Source organism: Natator depressus, chromosome 19 (genome assembly GCF_965152275.1).
Source record: "Natator depressus isolate rNatDep1 chromosome 19, rNatDep2.hap1, whole genome shotgun sequence".
NCBI classification, from domain to species: domain Eukaryota; kingdom Metazoa; phylum Chordata; order Testudines; family Cheloniidae; genus Natator; species Natator depressus.
Window position 1 is genome coordinate 1,523,532 of NC_134252.1, and position 15,780 is coordinate 1,539,311.

The following is a 15,780-nucleotide window of genomic DNA, read 5'->3' on the forward strand; positions in this document are numbered from 1 at the left end:
CAATTTATTTGAGCATAAGCTTTCGTGAGCTACAGCTCACTTCATCGGATGCATACTGTGGAAAGTGTAGAAGATTAGAAGATCTTTTTATACACACAAAGCATGAAAAAATACCTCCCCCCCCCCCCTCCTGCTGGTAATAGCTTATCTAAAGTGATCACTCTCCTTACAAAAAAAAATACCCCCCCCCCCCCCGACGTTCTTGTTAAACCCTGGATTTGTGCTGGAAATGGCCCACCTTGATTATCATACACATTGTAAGGAGAGTGGTCACTTTAGATAAGCTATTACCAGCAGGAGAGTGGGGTGGGGGGAGATATTTTTTCATGCTTTGTGTGTATAAAAAGATCTTCTACACTTTCCACAGTATGCATCCGATGAAGTGAGCTGTAGCTCACGAAAGCTTATGCTCAAATAAATTGGTTAGGCTCTAAGGTGCCACAAGTACTCCTTTTCTTTTTGCGAATACAGACTAACACGGCTGTTACTCTGAAAAGAGAACAAATGAGAAACTAATGCTGTTGGTTTCTGGCCCCTTTGGATATCTGACTCCAGCCGAGAGAGAAACTTTAATAACCCTAATCCATGCTACGTGACTAGAGCTATGAAATACGTCAGTGCCATAGGCCTGTCTACACTGACAGTTGTACTGATGTGACTATGTTGGGGGGAAGGGCGGGTTTTTTTTGTATTTTAAATTATACAGATATACGGGTACAAGCTGTGGATGCAGTTACACCAGTATAGCTTATTCCCTTTCCTATACAGGAATAGCTGGGTGGGGATAGGACACCCTTATAGTCCCATAACTGCATCCACCCGAGAGCGGTGTAATGCTTTAATTATACCACTACAGCTAGAGCAGTATGACTTTCCAGGGCAGACAGGGCCTTGCTGGCCCTCCTGTGCATCACGTGCTTATTAGTTGGTGTCAGTAAACTTGAATCTTCAGCAAAAATGGAGCAAATGAAGCCACTTGCTGGAGGTAGCTTTAGTATTTCTAAATCTTCTGGAACGTAAGTGGTATTTGCATAGAAATCAGAGCGGGAGGTCCACATTGCTGTGTGCAGCAGGAGCAGAGCCCTTGACAAGCTACAGTATGTTCAAGGGGACAATGAAGGACATTACAAACTTCCAAACGCATTCAAAAATCTCAATAAAATTCTGATCTATCCAACAATGTCCCTGGGGATGTACATTTTCTTTACAAGAAACTAACTGCCAGGTAGAAAAAAATGATCATTTTGCTAGAGAAGCAAAACCAAATCGTGTGAGGTTTGCATAGTTAGTAACCAGGGCTAATTAAAGACAAGCTTATTCAGAGAACAACTGATACGATTACAGTGAGGTCACTGTAAGAGATTAACCTGACTCCAGAGAACAGCAAGGGCTGACTAGGCTAATGAAAACTGTTTCCTTTAGGAAAGTATTAAGCAGTGAAAATACAGAAGTGGATCTCCTTCAAAATGCATACGAAGGGCTTGTTGAGGGGTGGTGGGTGGAACTTGAGTAGGGGGTGGCAGGTTTGAGCGCTTGTCTGGGTCTAGGTTGGATGAGGGTGCCAGGGATGGGTGGGGGAGTTTCTGGATGGGGGTGCCAGGGATGGGCTCTGGTGCAGGCTGGATGAGAGCACCAGAGGCTGGGGAGGGCTTTGCTTACAGGGTGGCTGGGACGGGGGGGGCACTGGATGGAGGTGAGTGGGAGTAGGGCACAGGTGGATGGTGCTGGGGGCGTTGAATGCAGGGTGAATAGGGATGCCATAGGGGACTCAGTGCAGGGTGGCTGGAGGAAGGCTCTGGAGGGGTGTGTTTGCCAGGCTGCTCCCAGTACAGGGTGGATGGGGGTCCTGGGGTGGTCTCAGTGGGGGAGGTCCCCGGGGGGTCTCAGTGCGGGGGGTTCCTGGGGGGGCGCTTGGCGTGTGGTGGATGGGGGTCCCTGAGGGGTTCAGGGGGTCTTGGTGCAGGGTCGCTGGGGATATTGGGGGGGTGGCTTGGTGCAGGAGGTCCCGGGGGGGCTCGCTGCAGGGTGGATGGGGATATGGGGGGTGTGTGTCTCAGTGCATGGTGGATGGGGGTGCCAGGGAGATTTGGGGGGGACCTAGAGGGATCCCAGTGTAGCAGGGTGCCCGGGGGGGGCTTGGTGCGGGTGGATGGGAGTCCCCGGGGGGCTCGGTGCGGGGTGGATGGGGGTCCCCGAGGGGTTCGGGGGGGGGGCTCGGTGCGGGGTGGATGGGGGTCCTGGGAGGGTTCGGGAGGGGGTCTCAGTGCAGGAGGTCCCGGGGGGGGCTCGGCACGGGGGTCCAGGGGAGGGTTCGGGGGGGGCTCGGCACGGGGGGTCCAGGGGAGGGTTCAGGGGGGGTCTCGGTGCAGGAGGTCCCGGGGGGGGGGCTGGATGCGGGAGGTCCCGGGGGGGGCTCGGCGCGGGAGGTCCCGGGGGATTCGGGGGGGGCTGGACGCGGGAGGTCCCGGGGGTGGCTCGGCGCGGGGGTCCAGGGGAGGGTTCGGGGGGGGGTCTCGGTGCGGGAGGTCCCGGGGGGGGCTCGGCGCGGGAGGTCCCGGGGGGGGGGGTCTCGGTGCAGGAGGTCCCGGGGGGGGCTCGGCACGGGGGTCCAGGGGAGGGTTCGGGGGGGGTCTCGGTGCAGGAGGTCCCGGGGGGGGGGCTCGGCGCGGGGGGGTCCAGGGGAGGGTTCGGGGGGGGTCTCGGCGCGGGGGGGGCCCGGGGGGGCTCGGCGCGGGAGGTCCCGGGGGGGGCTGGACGCGGGAGGTCCCGGGGGTGGCTCGGCGCGGGGGTCCAGGGGAGGGTTCGGGGGGGGTCTCGGTGCAGGAGGTCCCGGGGGGGGCTCGGCGCGGGGGTCCAGGGGAGGGTTCGGGGGGGGTCTCGGTGCAGGAGGTCCCGGGGGGGGCTCGGCGCGGGGGTCCAGGGGAGGGTTCGGGGGGGGTCTCGGTGCAGGAGGTCCCGGGGGGGGCTGGACGCGGGAGGTCCCGGGGGGGGGCTCGGCGCGGGAGGTTTCGGGGGGGGCTGGACGCGGGAGGTCCCGGGGGTGGCTCGGCGCGGGGGGGTCCAGGGGAGGGTTCGGGGGGGGGTCTCGGCGCGGGGGGGACCCGGGGGGGCTCGGTGCAGGAGGTCCCGGGGGGGGCTGGACGCGGGAGGTCCCGGGGGGGCTCGGCAAGGGGGGCCCCTCCCGGGGCAGCGGGGGGTCGGGGCCGGCGCGGGCGGGCGGGCGGGTCTCAGCGCTGCCCCCGGCGGCCCAGGCCGGCAGCGCAGCCCGGCTGCGGCCCCCTCCCCCCGGCGCGGCTCCCGCCCCGCCGCAGGCCGCAGCCCATCATGGCGGCGCTGCACACCAAGGCCGGGGGCCCCCCCCAGATCCCCGACACCCGCCGGGAGCTGGCCGAGCTGGTGAAGCGCAAGCAGGAGCTGGCGGTGAGGGGCAGGGGGCGCGGCCGCCCCGCTCCCGCCGCGTCCCGGCCGCCCGCGCTACGAGAGGCCGCGGGCTGGGGAGGCGGCTAGGCCGCGCCCCCCCCCCCCCCCGGCCTCCCGCCCGCGCCCCGGGTCGAGCTGGGCCCGCAGCCCCGCCGTGGGGCCAGGGGGGCGTCTGGGGAATGGGGCTGGAGAGCCCGGGGGTGCACCGGCTCTGGGGGATGGTGGGGGGTGTACCGGCTCTGGGGGGGGGAAGTGGGGTTGGGGGTGCACCGGCTCTGGGGGGGGCAGTGAGGATTGGGGTGGGGGTTGGGGGTGCAGCAGCTCTGGGGGGGAAGTGGGGTTGGGGGAATCTGGGGGGGATTAGAAAACGGGGGGGATATAGAGGGCACGTTGGAGAGTAGCGGTATCTGGGGAGTATCCCGCTTCCATGACAACAGGCACGAATCCCCAGGCATCTCCTGCATCCTCCCCCTTTTCCATCGGTCCCCATCCCTCCCTGCCTGCTCCCCTGCAGCAGGCATGAACCATGAGATCTGGGGGAGCTGACCCACGTCCAGAGCTCTCACAGCCTCTGCAGACTCCTGGGAGTCCCTTGGCAGTGGCCAGCTCTGGTACCCCTGGGTCATTGACCGGCTCTGGGGATGTGCTGGCGTTAGCCTCGTCTTCTTTTGTTCTGTGCTTCTTATACCAGGAGACCCTAGCGAATTTGGAGAGGCAGATCTATGCTTTTGAGGGCAGCTACTTAGAGGACACCCAGATGTATGGCAACATCATCCGTGGCTGGGACCGCTACCTGACAAACCAGAAGTGAGTGGAGAGAGGTGACTTGTCTGGGTGCCCTGGTTCAGGGGATAGTAGTTTCACTCTGGCATGTAACTTTTGGGCTTTTTGCTTCGTAATATGTTTCCATCCCAGTCCTGAGGTTCTGGCTTCTAAACAGCTTTGACAAGTGGAACTTTTAAAAAAATAAGAGATTGGGATGGTCCCTGAGGTTAGCTAATACACAGGGCATTGTTTCTCTTAAGATGCCTTGGTGTGTGGACCAGTTGAAACTACATCAGCCAGTAAAACTTCTCTGTGCACTTGTATCTTGTCTCCCTCTTCCCAGCACTAAAGGGGGCCTTATGGGTACCGGGGACTCGTGGAGCTCCCCAAGTCTCCATATGTTTTCAGGGGACACAGCATGTAACAGGCACGATTTCTCTTCAGATAACTGTAAGGACATAGGTGTAGGGCATTCTCAGGGATTAGTAACTGGTCCATTAGGGACTTTTGTGCAGTGTCCTTGGGCTGCAGTGTCTTTCTGCCTTGTCCTAACCTGCAGGTTATGTCTTGCGTGGGTAGATAAGGGAACAGAACATCTGACATGGTGACTGAGTATTTGCAATGAGGCCGTGCTGTGTATTTCAGAAACTCGAACAGCAAAAACGACCGAAGGAACCGGAAATTTAAAGAAGCTGAACGACTCTTCAGCAAATCTTCGGTCACCTCCGCAGCAGTGAGTACGGCGCTTGTGGCCTGGCAGCATGCAATGCCAACTCAAGTCCTGACCTTCCTGGGCAGAACTGCCTGGCCTTTGCCCATGAACATCGGGGAGGACAAATCTGAGCTGAACAGATCCTATATTGTACGCTCTCCCCTCCGTCATTTCTCACTCTTCTCCTTTCTTCCAGGTTGTGCTGAATTGTTCTTCATGGAGTTTCCTTCAGTTGTTCACTTTGTACCTAACAAGGGGAAAATAGCCTGTTTATTCTGCTTTCTTTGGCCTCATTGAGAGGAAACCCTCGGGTGGCTGATCTCTCCCTGTTCTTAGGACTAGTCCCCTTGGCATAGTTTGTGCCCTTTCAGTGGCTCTGTTGATCTGTCTTCTCCTCTCACAAGCATCTCCCATCCGCCCATAAAATTCACATCTGCCGCAATGCCCAAATGTCTCTGAGAGGAGGGAGTGGGGGACAGACCAATCAAGAAACTTCTGTGTCTCACGATCCTATTTCTGCCCTCATTGGTATTCTCCCTTCTCTTCCTTTTTGGCTTTAATGCCCTTTCCTGTCGTGACATGCTGAGTTTAGACTGCAGGGTCTTTGGAGCAGAGACCAAAGAACCACCTCTTGTGCTGTGAGGGGCCTTGCATGCTTTTGAGAGCTTGAAAAAAATAATAAATGGGAATCTGTCTTTATTAATGTGCCTTCTGATTTTCTAGGCAGTCAGTGCATTGGCCGGAGTTCAGGACCAGCTCATTGAAAAGCGTAAGCTGCTACTTCTTTCCTCTCACCACCTGACTAACTTGGAATGAAGCAAGTTGCTTCCTGAGGAATTAGGTCACGTGTCTGTTCTCTTCACACCATAGGCACCGGCTTCTAATTCTTCTTGGGGGTGCTCAACCCCTGCGCAGCCCCAGGCCCCGTCCCAACTCCACCCCTGCCCCTTCTCCGCCTCTTTCTGTCCCCTCCCCTGAGGACGCCCCATCGCTGGTCCTCCTGCCTCCCAGCACCTCCTGCATGCCACGGAGCTGTTCCTCTGCGTGCAGGAGGTGCTGGGAGGGAGAGGGAGGAGTTGATCAGCGGGGGCCATCTGTTGCAGGAGTTGTGGCGGGGGGAGTTTGGCTGCTGGTGGGTGCTAAGCACCAGCTAATTTTTTCCTGTGGGTGCTCCAGCTCTGGAGCACCCATGGGGTCAGCGCCTATGCTTCTCCCCTTACCAGGTGCACGACCAAGGGTAATTATGGTCCTGTTAGAGGGTTCCCCTTCCAGCACTGTTTTAATTGGTCCTTGTGATTCCCTGTCGGTTAGGTATGCTGCTTTTCACACCCCAGCAATTGTGTTGCTCTAAATAAGGTCACAGTTGTACTCATTACAAGTGTATATGTTAAAATGTAGACCTCTCTTTTAGCAATGGCATTATCTTTTGTGTCTGCTTGAACTGCTGTCTGCAAGTGAAGTGTGTTTAAGTGGGTTTGGTATTTTTGGGAGGTGAGGCTCTGGGGGTTGGAGCTCTGGCTCTTTTTCTTTCCTGACATTAAATGGTAAGTAATTGTCAGTGGATCTGAGTGCCTGCTGCCCAGAACCCTGGCATCTGTCACAAGTTTCACACAAGTTTACATCTTCCCTCCTGAGTTAGCAGAATCGCTCACTGTTCGGCTTTGATGTAGAGGTTGAGTGCACCAACTTTTAATCCACGATAAAAGGGATTGTTGGGGCAACTAGGTGCAGTGCTGGCTCTCTGCCTTTGGGGCTGAGAATTTTTGCTCTTTCTTGGGTGCTTAAGGGCATTGTGTGGCATATACTATAGAAATTGGTATGCAGTAAATCCATTTTTACCCGGGTTATTCCTGAATCAGGTGTTGATTGAATTGGATTTGATTCTAGCATGCATCTGTTTCTAAGGGGGTAACTCGCCACACTGAGGAAATGCTGCTTAGTCCCGCTTAGTGACCTTTTTCTGTGCTATCTACTGGAGATGTTAAGCTGCCCTCCATGTGGCTTCCATATGCAGTTTGCTGCTGCACTCGGGATTTGGCTCCAGCGCTTCCTTATTCTGGGTGTGAAGGGATTCACCAGGGTCTGTGCTGGGGCTGAACGGATGGGAAGTAACAGCTGTGCTCTTGTGGGTTTGTTGTGTTCTAGAGGAGCCAGGTAGTGGCACAGAGAGTGATGCTTCTCCAGACTTTCACAATCAGGAGAATGAGCCCAGCCAGGAGGATACTGAAGAGCTGGATGGGACTGTGCAGGGAGTGAAACCCCAGAAAGCCGCTTCTTCCACCTCCTCGGGGAGTCACCACAGCAGCCACAAAAAACGGAAGAACAAAAATCGACACAGGTTAGTGGGGCCAGCTGCCCTCACCACGTCCTCTGAACAGCTGGTTGTTGCCCAAATGGCATTATGGCCTGAAAGTAGCCAAATGTATTCAAGCAATGAGCAGTTCAGACCACTGGTTAGTTGGGGTCATTAAGCGCAAATGACGATCTGATTTCTCGCTTCATGTTAACCTGCAAATCACTGAATCAAATTTATTACATTCACTGGGTGACATCAGACAACCTATCTGGCCCTGCTCCCATAATCTCCGGGAGGGATAAGAGTGGGAGACATTTAGAAATAGTTGGGCTAGTGGACTGAGCAGGGTACTGGAAGGCAAGAGCTTCTGATTTCTAATCCCGGCTCTGATAAGATACCTATGTGGCCTTGGGACAGGACCCCTCCCTTTTCTGTGCCATTTCAATTTCTCAATCTGTAAAGCAGAATAATACTGGCCTGCCTCCCAGGGGGAGAGGTTACAATCCAGTCCCCTTGGTGCCTGCATCTTGTTCTCTGGAATTGAGTGAGGTAGGGACGTTGACAGATCTGTTTGGGGAAGAGGATCAGGAAATAAACAAAAATGCTTTGGGAATCCAGTGATTATAAAAGTCCTAGAAATCCTGGATATTTTCATCCAAACTTTGATCCGAAGCCATTTTTGTTGTCATTTGGCTCCAGACTGAGCCTCTATTCCATGTGGTGTTCTGGAGCTGCCTTGCTTTTCATGTTCATTTGAACGCAGTTGTAAGGAAGCTGACCTCACAGCCATGTAAGAAGTAGTAAAGATCTCACAACCTTCACTTGGTTGCCCTTGGGCGGCCAATTCTGAAATAGGTGGCTTTAGAGATGGCCTATTAGAGATAGTACGTGTGAGGTCACACCACATGGATAATGCCATTTTCTCTACAAAATGATGTCCTCTGCACAATACGTACGAGGTCACATTGTGCGTTCAAAGTCACTCTGTGTGGAGGATGCCATTTTGTAGAGAAAAATGGTGTCCTCCAGGCTTTGTGACCTCGCATGCGCCATACATGTGAGGACACACTGCAGAGCAAAATGGCGTCTTCTGCACACTAGGGATCACTGCTGCCCCATCTGTTGGAGGTGCACCCCCATTTGGGGTCACAACTCACAATTGGGAACTGCTGGGTTATGGGCAGGTGTTTTGCCTGAGTACTACACTGAATACATTTAACTCACTTTTTGAAGTTGACTGGATTTTGTGGTGTCAGTGTCTCTTTAATTCTTAGATCCAGGATTTCCTTCTGCTATAATATTAAAATTTAAAAATGTTTGCTCAGTTATATCTCCTTTTAGTTCCTCATGAGCTAGGAATCATGAAGTAGTCTAGAAAGACCTTTTTGGTTTTTCCTGTAGGTAGCTAGAAACAATTTCAGAAGTAACAATAGTTTAAGAACATAAGAACGGCCATACTGGATCAGACCAACGATCCATCTAGCCCAGTGTGCTGTCTTCTGACAGTGACCTGGTGCCAGATGCTTCAGAAGGAATGAACAGAGCAGGGCAATTATCAAGTGATCCATCCCCTGTTGTCCAGTCCCAGCTTCTGGCAGTCAGAGATTTAGGGACACCCAGAGCGTGGGGTTGCATTCCTGATCATCTTGGCTAATAGCAATGGATGGACCTATCCTCCAGGAACTTATCTATACTTTTGGCTTCACAGCATTCTCTGGCAATGAGTTCCACAGGTTGATTGTACACTGTGTGAAGAAGTACTTCCTTGTGTTTGTTTCAAACCTGCTGCCTATTAATTGCATTGGGTGACCACTGGTTCTTGTGTTATATGAAGGGGTAGATAACATTATAGGTTTCTTGCAATATGAGAGGAAAGGGACATCCTGTAAAACTAATAGACAGCACATTTAAAACTGACAGAAGGAACTAGTTTTGAAACAAAGCATACTTAACCTGTGGAACTCCCATCTATGAGATATCTTTGAGACCAAGGCTTAGTAGGATTCAAATAGCAGTAAGCCTTTATGTGGGCAATAAGAAAGTTCACAGTTACATTAGATCTGATAAAAACTTTATAAACCTTCATGCTTCAGAGCACAAGCCAACCACTAGCGCCAGGAGTTAGAAAGAAACTGCCACTCTGGGCCAGTTATTCTGTTACGGGGTTTCTTGTACCTTCCTCTGAAGCAGCTGATTCTGACTACTGTTGGAAGCAGGACATTGAACAAGATGGAAGCCGGGTCTGATCTGGTATGGCAGTTCCTATGATCCTAGAATGTAAAGCAGAGAGAGAAATCTAAATAATACAAAGTCACTTACAATTAATTGACTGTTGTTCTAAAATGCCTTAGTGTGGCCAGTTACTGAATCTGACAAGTCTAACTGTATTTGATACAGCTCTGTGACGTAAAAACTGACTGTTCTTACTAACTACTTCCTAAAATCCTTCCAGCAAAGGAAAAATTCCAGGCACCATCCAGGAACATGAAGCTAGTCGCAAGAAATTAATGATGTAACTCTAGGTGCTTTGAAATGAAATATAGTGGGAAATGCTCTTCGGAAACAGACACCTCCTTGTTTGCCCATTTCTCTTGAATGTCCTGAGATGAAAGTATTATATAAGAAATCTTGAAAGTCTGTCACTGGGGCTGCCCTCTGACTGCAAATCCTGATTCACGGCTCTCCCAGTTGTTTGCGTAAGCTGAGTGCTGACTGAAGCTTTGGTGGCCATTGGAATGGGCTGTCTTCAGGCATGGCTGACACTGCTTGCAAAGTAGTCCAAGCTTTCCTACTTTATACCTCACCAGCTCTGCTAGCAGTACTGGTGCTGTTCCAGCGTGGCGGGCACCTAGCATGAATATCCAGCTCTCACGTCTGGCATCTGAACATGGTGAACGGCGTTGGCCATTGCTCATGGGGGCCACTCTGCTGTGCAAGTGCCAGGGATACCATTCCCTACCAAAGTGCCCCAAATTCAGCTACTTGCATCAGCCGAGGAATAGCTCACATTCCGCAGGAATGCTGCTTCCTCTTAGACATTCCGTTGCAACGAGGCTACTGAGTTAGGACTTAATACCATTGAAGTGTCATGTTAACTTCCCTCTTTCTAACCAATATAATTGTTGGATTCCAGGAGGAGCTCTCTGGAAACAGAGCGCCATGGTGGATGTGCGAGCGTGTGTGTATGGATGCTGGAGTGTAACTGTTTGGTAACTAGATTCAAACAATTCACAATGTTTTCTTTTTAGGTTTATAAGTGAAAAGTAAGTGTGTGTGTGTGTGTGCGCGCGTGCACTCGTGTGCATACAACCATATTTGAATGCAAAATTGCTAAATATTTCTATGACATCCTCCATCTAGCTGCCTGAACCAACTTCTTTGCTTCTGCCCTAATAATCTAGAGAGAGCCTCTGCTTTCTGAGTGCCCACTTGGTTGTCTTTGCGTGCATCGAAAGTTCAGTCTCTGTCTGGAAGCTAATGTGCTATTCCAAATAGCTGATGGCTTCCTTTCTCTGCATATAAAAATACCTTACATAAACCACTCTTCCTCTGTTTAACACCTCATTTCCCAGCAATCCACTTGGGGAGGGGGGCTCTGCACTGCCGAGTCCGGAGTGCTTTTTTGTGCCAAATTCTGGTAAATAAATAAATAAAATAACATATTCTATATAAAATAAGAACTTTATGGCTTTTGGACATTGGCTTTATTTTTTTCTATAATCTCGCTAGGGTGGCTAATCAACCTATTTATTGAATTCATTAGTATATTAATGGCTATTGCTTTCTTCCTTTCAAATGCTGCCCCTCAGCCCGCCTGGCATGTTTGATTATGACTTTGAGTAAGTTTGACTTGAATTAGTACTTGTGCTGTCTTGTTAGTGTGTAGACACCGATGTGCCTTTCTGAGACCTTTCTAACCCATAGTTTATCTGTTTAATTGTAGGTATGTATATTAGGTTAGGCTGGGAAGTTTTTTTAAAAAACAGAAAAACATGATGGAGGTAACATTTTATTTAATAACTTCAGCAAAATTAAATCAACTTTACTCTTCTGCCTCTTTATTTCGTTTTTAAAACTACAGATAAACTTTATCTTAATAAATAGTTAAAAACTGATTTCTGGCTTTGCTTCCTAAAGAGATTAGTGGCATAAATTTGGATATTTTCCTCTGGAGAAATGTAATAAAGCCAATCCCCTTGATTTTATAATACCTGTTGTCTCAAAATCCTCTTTCTCTGTATAGTCCAAGTAAGTAACTATTACCACTATGTCTGAATAATTATCTGTGGCATAGTTACATCTATCTCTTAACAAATTAACATAGAGCATGCATTTTAATCCCATTTTTGCACGCTGCATAACTTCCCTGTGATTTTATTATGAACCTTTGATAACTGTTTCTCTGATTGAGTGGGTGGAATATGCATTTCGGCAAGGTGTAAAGAGTCCGCTCTCATTGATGTTGTTGGTCCTTGCCCAGTAATGTTGGGACAATGATTTGGCTCGTCCAGTTCGGAGAACGTGGATTGAATTAACCAAATAGCCTTTGTTGTAGCCTGTGCCATATGCTGTAGCTGGTTCTTGGAACTCCCATTGAAATGTAATGTATTGAAATGGACATTTCTCTTCTCTTTCCCATCACAGGATTGATCTCAAGTTAAACAAAAAGCCACGAGCTGTAAGTATCAGTCCTGTGTCATTATTTTTATTGTTAGTCTGTACTCTGAGGTTGCAGGCTAATCCCCAGCACTCTAGAGTCTGCGTCTGCCATGGTTTATGCTCTCTCATTTTCACGGTGGGGGAATAGTTAGCGTGAAACGAGCAATTTCCTTGTGGATTTATCATAGCTGGATTTATCTGTTGCTTGTTACCAGATGTTGGTGACAGTTGAGAGCCCCATATATTTTACTCAAGAAAAATTGTTTCACACCCTTTCCAGCTGTGATTATTAATCTAGTAAATTGAAAACTATTGGTGATTGGTCGACATATCTCTTAGTTGAAGATTTTGCAGTGCAAATGAGGGTGTTCAGCTACAGTAAAATTCTCTTCTCTCTGCCTGCCTGCAAAGAGTGATGTCTGTGCTTCATGCCGTTGCGTGTGAAAGCTGTGAAAGCTACTCTGGGGGATATTAATGTCCTGCCCTTTCCCCTATCTGCAGGACTACTAGACTCATCGGTGCCGAAGCTTCCCGGATCTAGGCCCCCACGTTGAGTCCACACTAAGAAAAACATCAGTCGACCGAATGAGCACAATGGGCAGCTCTCCCACCGAGTGTCTGCACATAGGAGTAGTTCACTCAAAAGTACTAAAGTGTGTGTGTGTTTGGGGGGGGTCGGGGGGGGATAGTCTTGTTTGGCTACATTGGACCATGTACTTTGTGTCATTTTAAAATCACCTGAAATGCAGGAGGACTAAGCTGTGGTGTCACCGATCTCTGGTTCCCGAGTGCGACATTCTTCCCCCACAGCTGGCAACACACACCCTGCAATCGGCTGGTTTTGCTGCTGCCATCACCATTGTCTGTAATAACCATTGAGAGATGTCGTTGTTCCATTTTATACCGGAATGGGGGCGTGGCTCTGTGTGTCCCATGCAGGTTGTAAATCTGTTAGGTTATTTTTTTAATACTGATATTTAGTTTGTTTTTTTTTAAACCAAACTATACAGTTGACAAATTGGCTTTTGATTTTTCCTTCTTAAATCTGATTAGGCTGTTCATTTTTCAGAACGATCCACTTGAATTCTTACCTTAGTAGAGAAGAAAGTGGCTCACCCCTTTCCTTCATCTTTGATTTTAACACTTCCCCTCTGTTTTTTTTGGGGCACTGAGCTACAGGGAGTGGTTGGACCTCGAAGCCATCTTGCTCCTAAAGGTTGGGTGGATTCTCTTTTTAATACAAACATCTGTCATTTGTATATAAAACAATAAAAGTCACGTTTGTCTCTCTTCTCATGTCTTGCTTTGCAGTTGGAGACGTTTCTGTGTTTTGTTTGTTCTAAGCCACTCAAGAATTTCCATCATTCTTCTCCATTTATTCTGTGAGGTTTTCCTGAATTCCTCTACTTTCAGATACTGCGTGTGTTTATGCAGCTCCATGAGCCTCTTAGGAATTGTCTCCTTTACTCCTCCTCCTTGTATACACACACAGTGGTGACTGTCAAGGGAGCCAGGAACGAGCCTCCTTTTGTGCTAATTATTCACAGCTCACAACTAGAGAGATCTTGGGCAGACATGACCACTTGCTGATGTTGCCGGAATACCTCCTGGTAAAATGGGTGAGCAGCCCTGACTGTTCTCTGAACCAGCACGCCTATGCACAGGGATGAGTGTCCTAACCAGGGTCAGGAATGTGGTGCTGCCCTTTCCTGGGGGCAGAACTTTGAGTGCCGCTCACCAGTGTTACCTGGGCTGAGTGGGGTTTTAGCACCTTTGTTCTCATGCTACAGTCTCTGGAAGGGAGTTGTGCCCATTTGCTTAAACCTCTCCAAATCGCCATGAGGTCTGTGTGCTGCGCCCCTCAATTGCTCCGTATTAGACTCCATGTTACTGAGCCTTGCCTTCCTGGGGACTCCATTTGCTTCCTAGCTTTTGCTGGGGTGGCTGCAGCTCTGCCCTTGCCAGTGGAGTAGCAGAGGCTTGACTTCAATACCATGCAAGGACTGTTAGGTGCCGTTCTACACCAAGACACTCATTTAAGGCCAGGTTGCTTGCGGGGAAAGTCCAAAGCGACAGCAGCAGTGGCTGAGTCCCTTCTTATTGTACGTTCCAGTCTTGGGTTCTCCCACAGAGTCACACTTGCTGTAATAGCTGGGCAATTCCTGTAGGCAGCCTCTCTGGGCAGGGGCGGCTGCTGTTTTGGCTAGCGTGGAGTGCTGGCTAGTGCTGAGACACTGATTTAAGAGGAAGAGGCACACCTGTTCTGCTTTATTCTTCTCTAATCTGTTCTTCCTTGCATTATAACTTGGCAGTGTCAGAAGATTAAAACTAGGGATGGGTAAACATCCAAGAAACTGGACAAGTCCTGAAAATCGCCCTGTGTTCCCCAGCTGCTTTGGAATAAGAACAACTCTGGCCTTGAGTTTTTGGCTACTCGGCCTTGGTAGCATGGAAAACCCACAACAGCTTTTCCTGTGCTAATTCCCCTTATCCTGGCCCAACGCAGGGACTGCAGAAAGGCATGAACTTGGTAGAGTATCGTTGGCAAACCTTTTCCGACCTCGGAAAACCTGCTGCCGCTCCCAGCCAGCATCGGCGGGAAGGGTGCGGTGGACACAGCTTGCATTGGCAGCCGGGCACAGTGTGCTGGAATGGAAGCTGCGCTGGTGGTGACAGCAGTGGGTACTGCTCTGTGCTCTGGCTGGTGGATCTGTGCTATCACTTACAGTTCCCTAGACACTTATGCAGAAGGAGATTTGTACTCTAACGATCGTAAAGGGGGGCAAGGTTAATGCAGAGCCATCAGCAAAGAGCTAGGGGTTGGCATTTTGGGGCTGGGGCCTGGGCTTTGAATCTCTGGGGAGGTGATGACTTTCAGCAAACAGCCAACTCTCCCCTTTCCCAAGAGGCCTGTGCTCTCCGCCCGCCCCAGCTCCTGCATCTCTTTGTTTCGATGCAAACTGTCTGGTGCCCTACTCAGCTCAGCAACAGGGACAGAGAGATCAGGCTGGGCCAGGAGCCCTGTGAGACCAGGAGCAGGGTAGGGCATGGGACGGTAGCTTTGTACCTGTGCAGACACTGAACTGCAATTGAGCAGCCTTTGGAAGCAGGTCCCATGCATTGTGGTTTTCATTCCCTTTAATGATATTGTGCTGAACAGAGATGTGACCACCCATCAGTCCTGGGCCCAACCCAGCCTAGCTGCAGAGATGTTTTGGTTTTAGAGCTGAAGACCTGGTGCCCTTTCTGACATGTATACACTGTAATTACCTCTGCTGGAGCTGCTCACTCCTCCCCGGGCTTCTGTGCGTTGCTGACGTTTTGACTCACTTTTTTATCCCAGTGTGTTAGGGGAGCAGAAATCCCCAGCCCCAGGCAGGCTGGACAATCTGAGCTGTAGCCGCATCAGTCACTGTAAAGAGAAAAAAAAAAAAAAAAAGGCAAAGCTCACTCCCCAACGAGCGATGGTTTTTTCCCCAGCCTCTGATGTTTCAGGAGTCACCTCAGTGACTGGAGTATGCAAATTAAATGGCAAATGCTTTGCTCACAGTCAAAGCAAATTTGGTTATATTAATATCCAGCAGCTCCCTTTCAGGCTATATTGAATTACAGCAGCACTGTAGCCATTTAGAGACAGGAGAAATGAAAAGACCAGGCCCGCTCTCGTTCCCTAGGGCTTGTTCTGGCAGAGGGACTCATTCCTATATCTGATTGTCAGAGTAAGAGCCAACACTGTGTCCTTCACTTCAATAGCATTCTCCCAGCTGGGTATTCAGCATGGAAAACAGATGAGACGCTATGTAATGTCAGTTAACAAAACACCAGTTAATTTCAAGGGTTAGGAAAGGAGCATTCAGAAACTGACCGTGTCCTCCTGAACCTGGAACTTCTGCTCTTCCCTGTGTGCACTTTTTTTCTAATGAACAAA

The 15,780-nt window shown here is 50.3% G+C and overlaps 2 protein-coding genes across 4 annotated transcripts in view; one reads left to right on the forward strand and one right to left on the reverse strand.

The window, feature by feature from the left end:
• Positions 1–15,780, reverse strand: part of CDCA8 (cell division cycle associated 8) — a 282,601-nt gene that overhangs the window by 234,025 nt on the left and 32,796 nt on the right. The gene's annotated exons all lie outside the window — the stretch shown is intronic.
• MEAF6 (MYST/Esa1 associated factor 6) lies at positions 3,290–12,500 on the forward strand. Of its 3 annotated transcripts, none has more exons than XR_012635778.1 (8): positions 3,290–3,420; positions 4,112–4,227; positions 4,831–4,918; positions 5,621–5,666; positions 7,043–7,235; positions 11,137–11,194; positions 11,838–11,871; positions 12,354–12,473. XR_012635778.1 is itself a non-coding variant. In XM_074934400.1 (8 exons), exons 1-8 carry the CDS (start codon positions 3,325–3,327, stop codon positions 12,360–12,362), a joined length of 612 nt encoding a protein of 203 aa, XP_074790501.1. In that variant the 5' UTR covers positions 3,290–3,324; the 3' UTR covers positions 12,363–12,500. The 3 variants fall into 3 exon arrangements, 2 of the variants coding, with proteins under 2 accessions (XP_074790501.1, XP_074790502.1); XM_074934400.1 differs by lacking the exon at positions 11,137–11,194 and adding an exon at positions 11,003–11,032 and having other exon boundaries at positions 12,354–12,500; XM_074934401.1 differs by lacking the exon at positions 11,137–11,194 and having other exon boundaries at positions 12,354–12,496.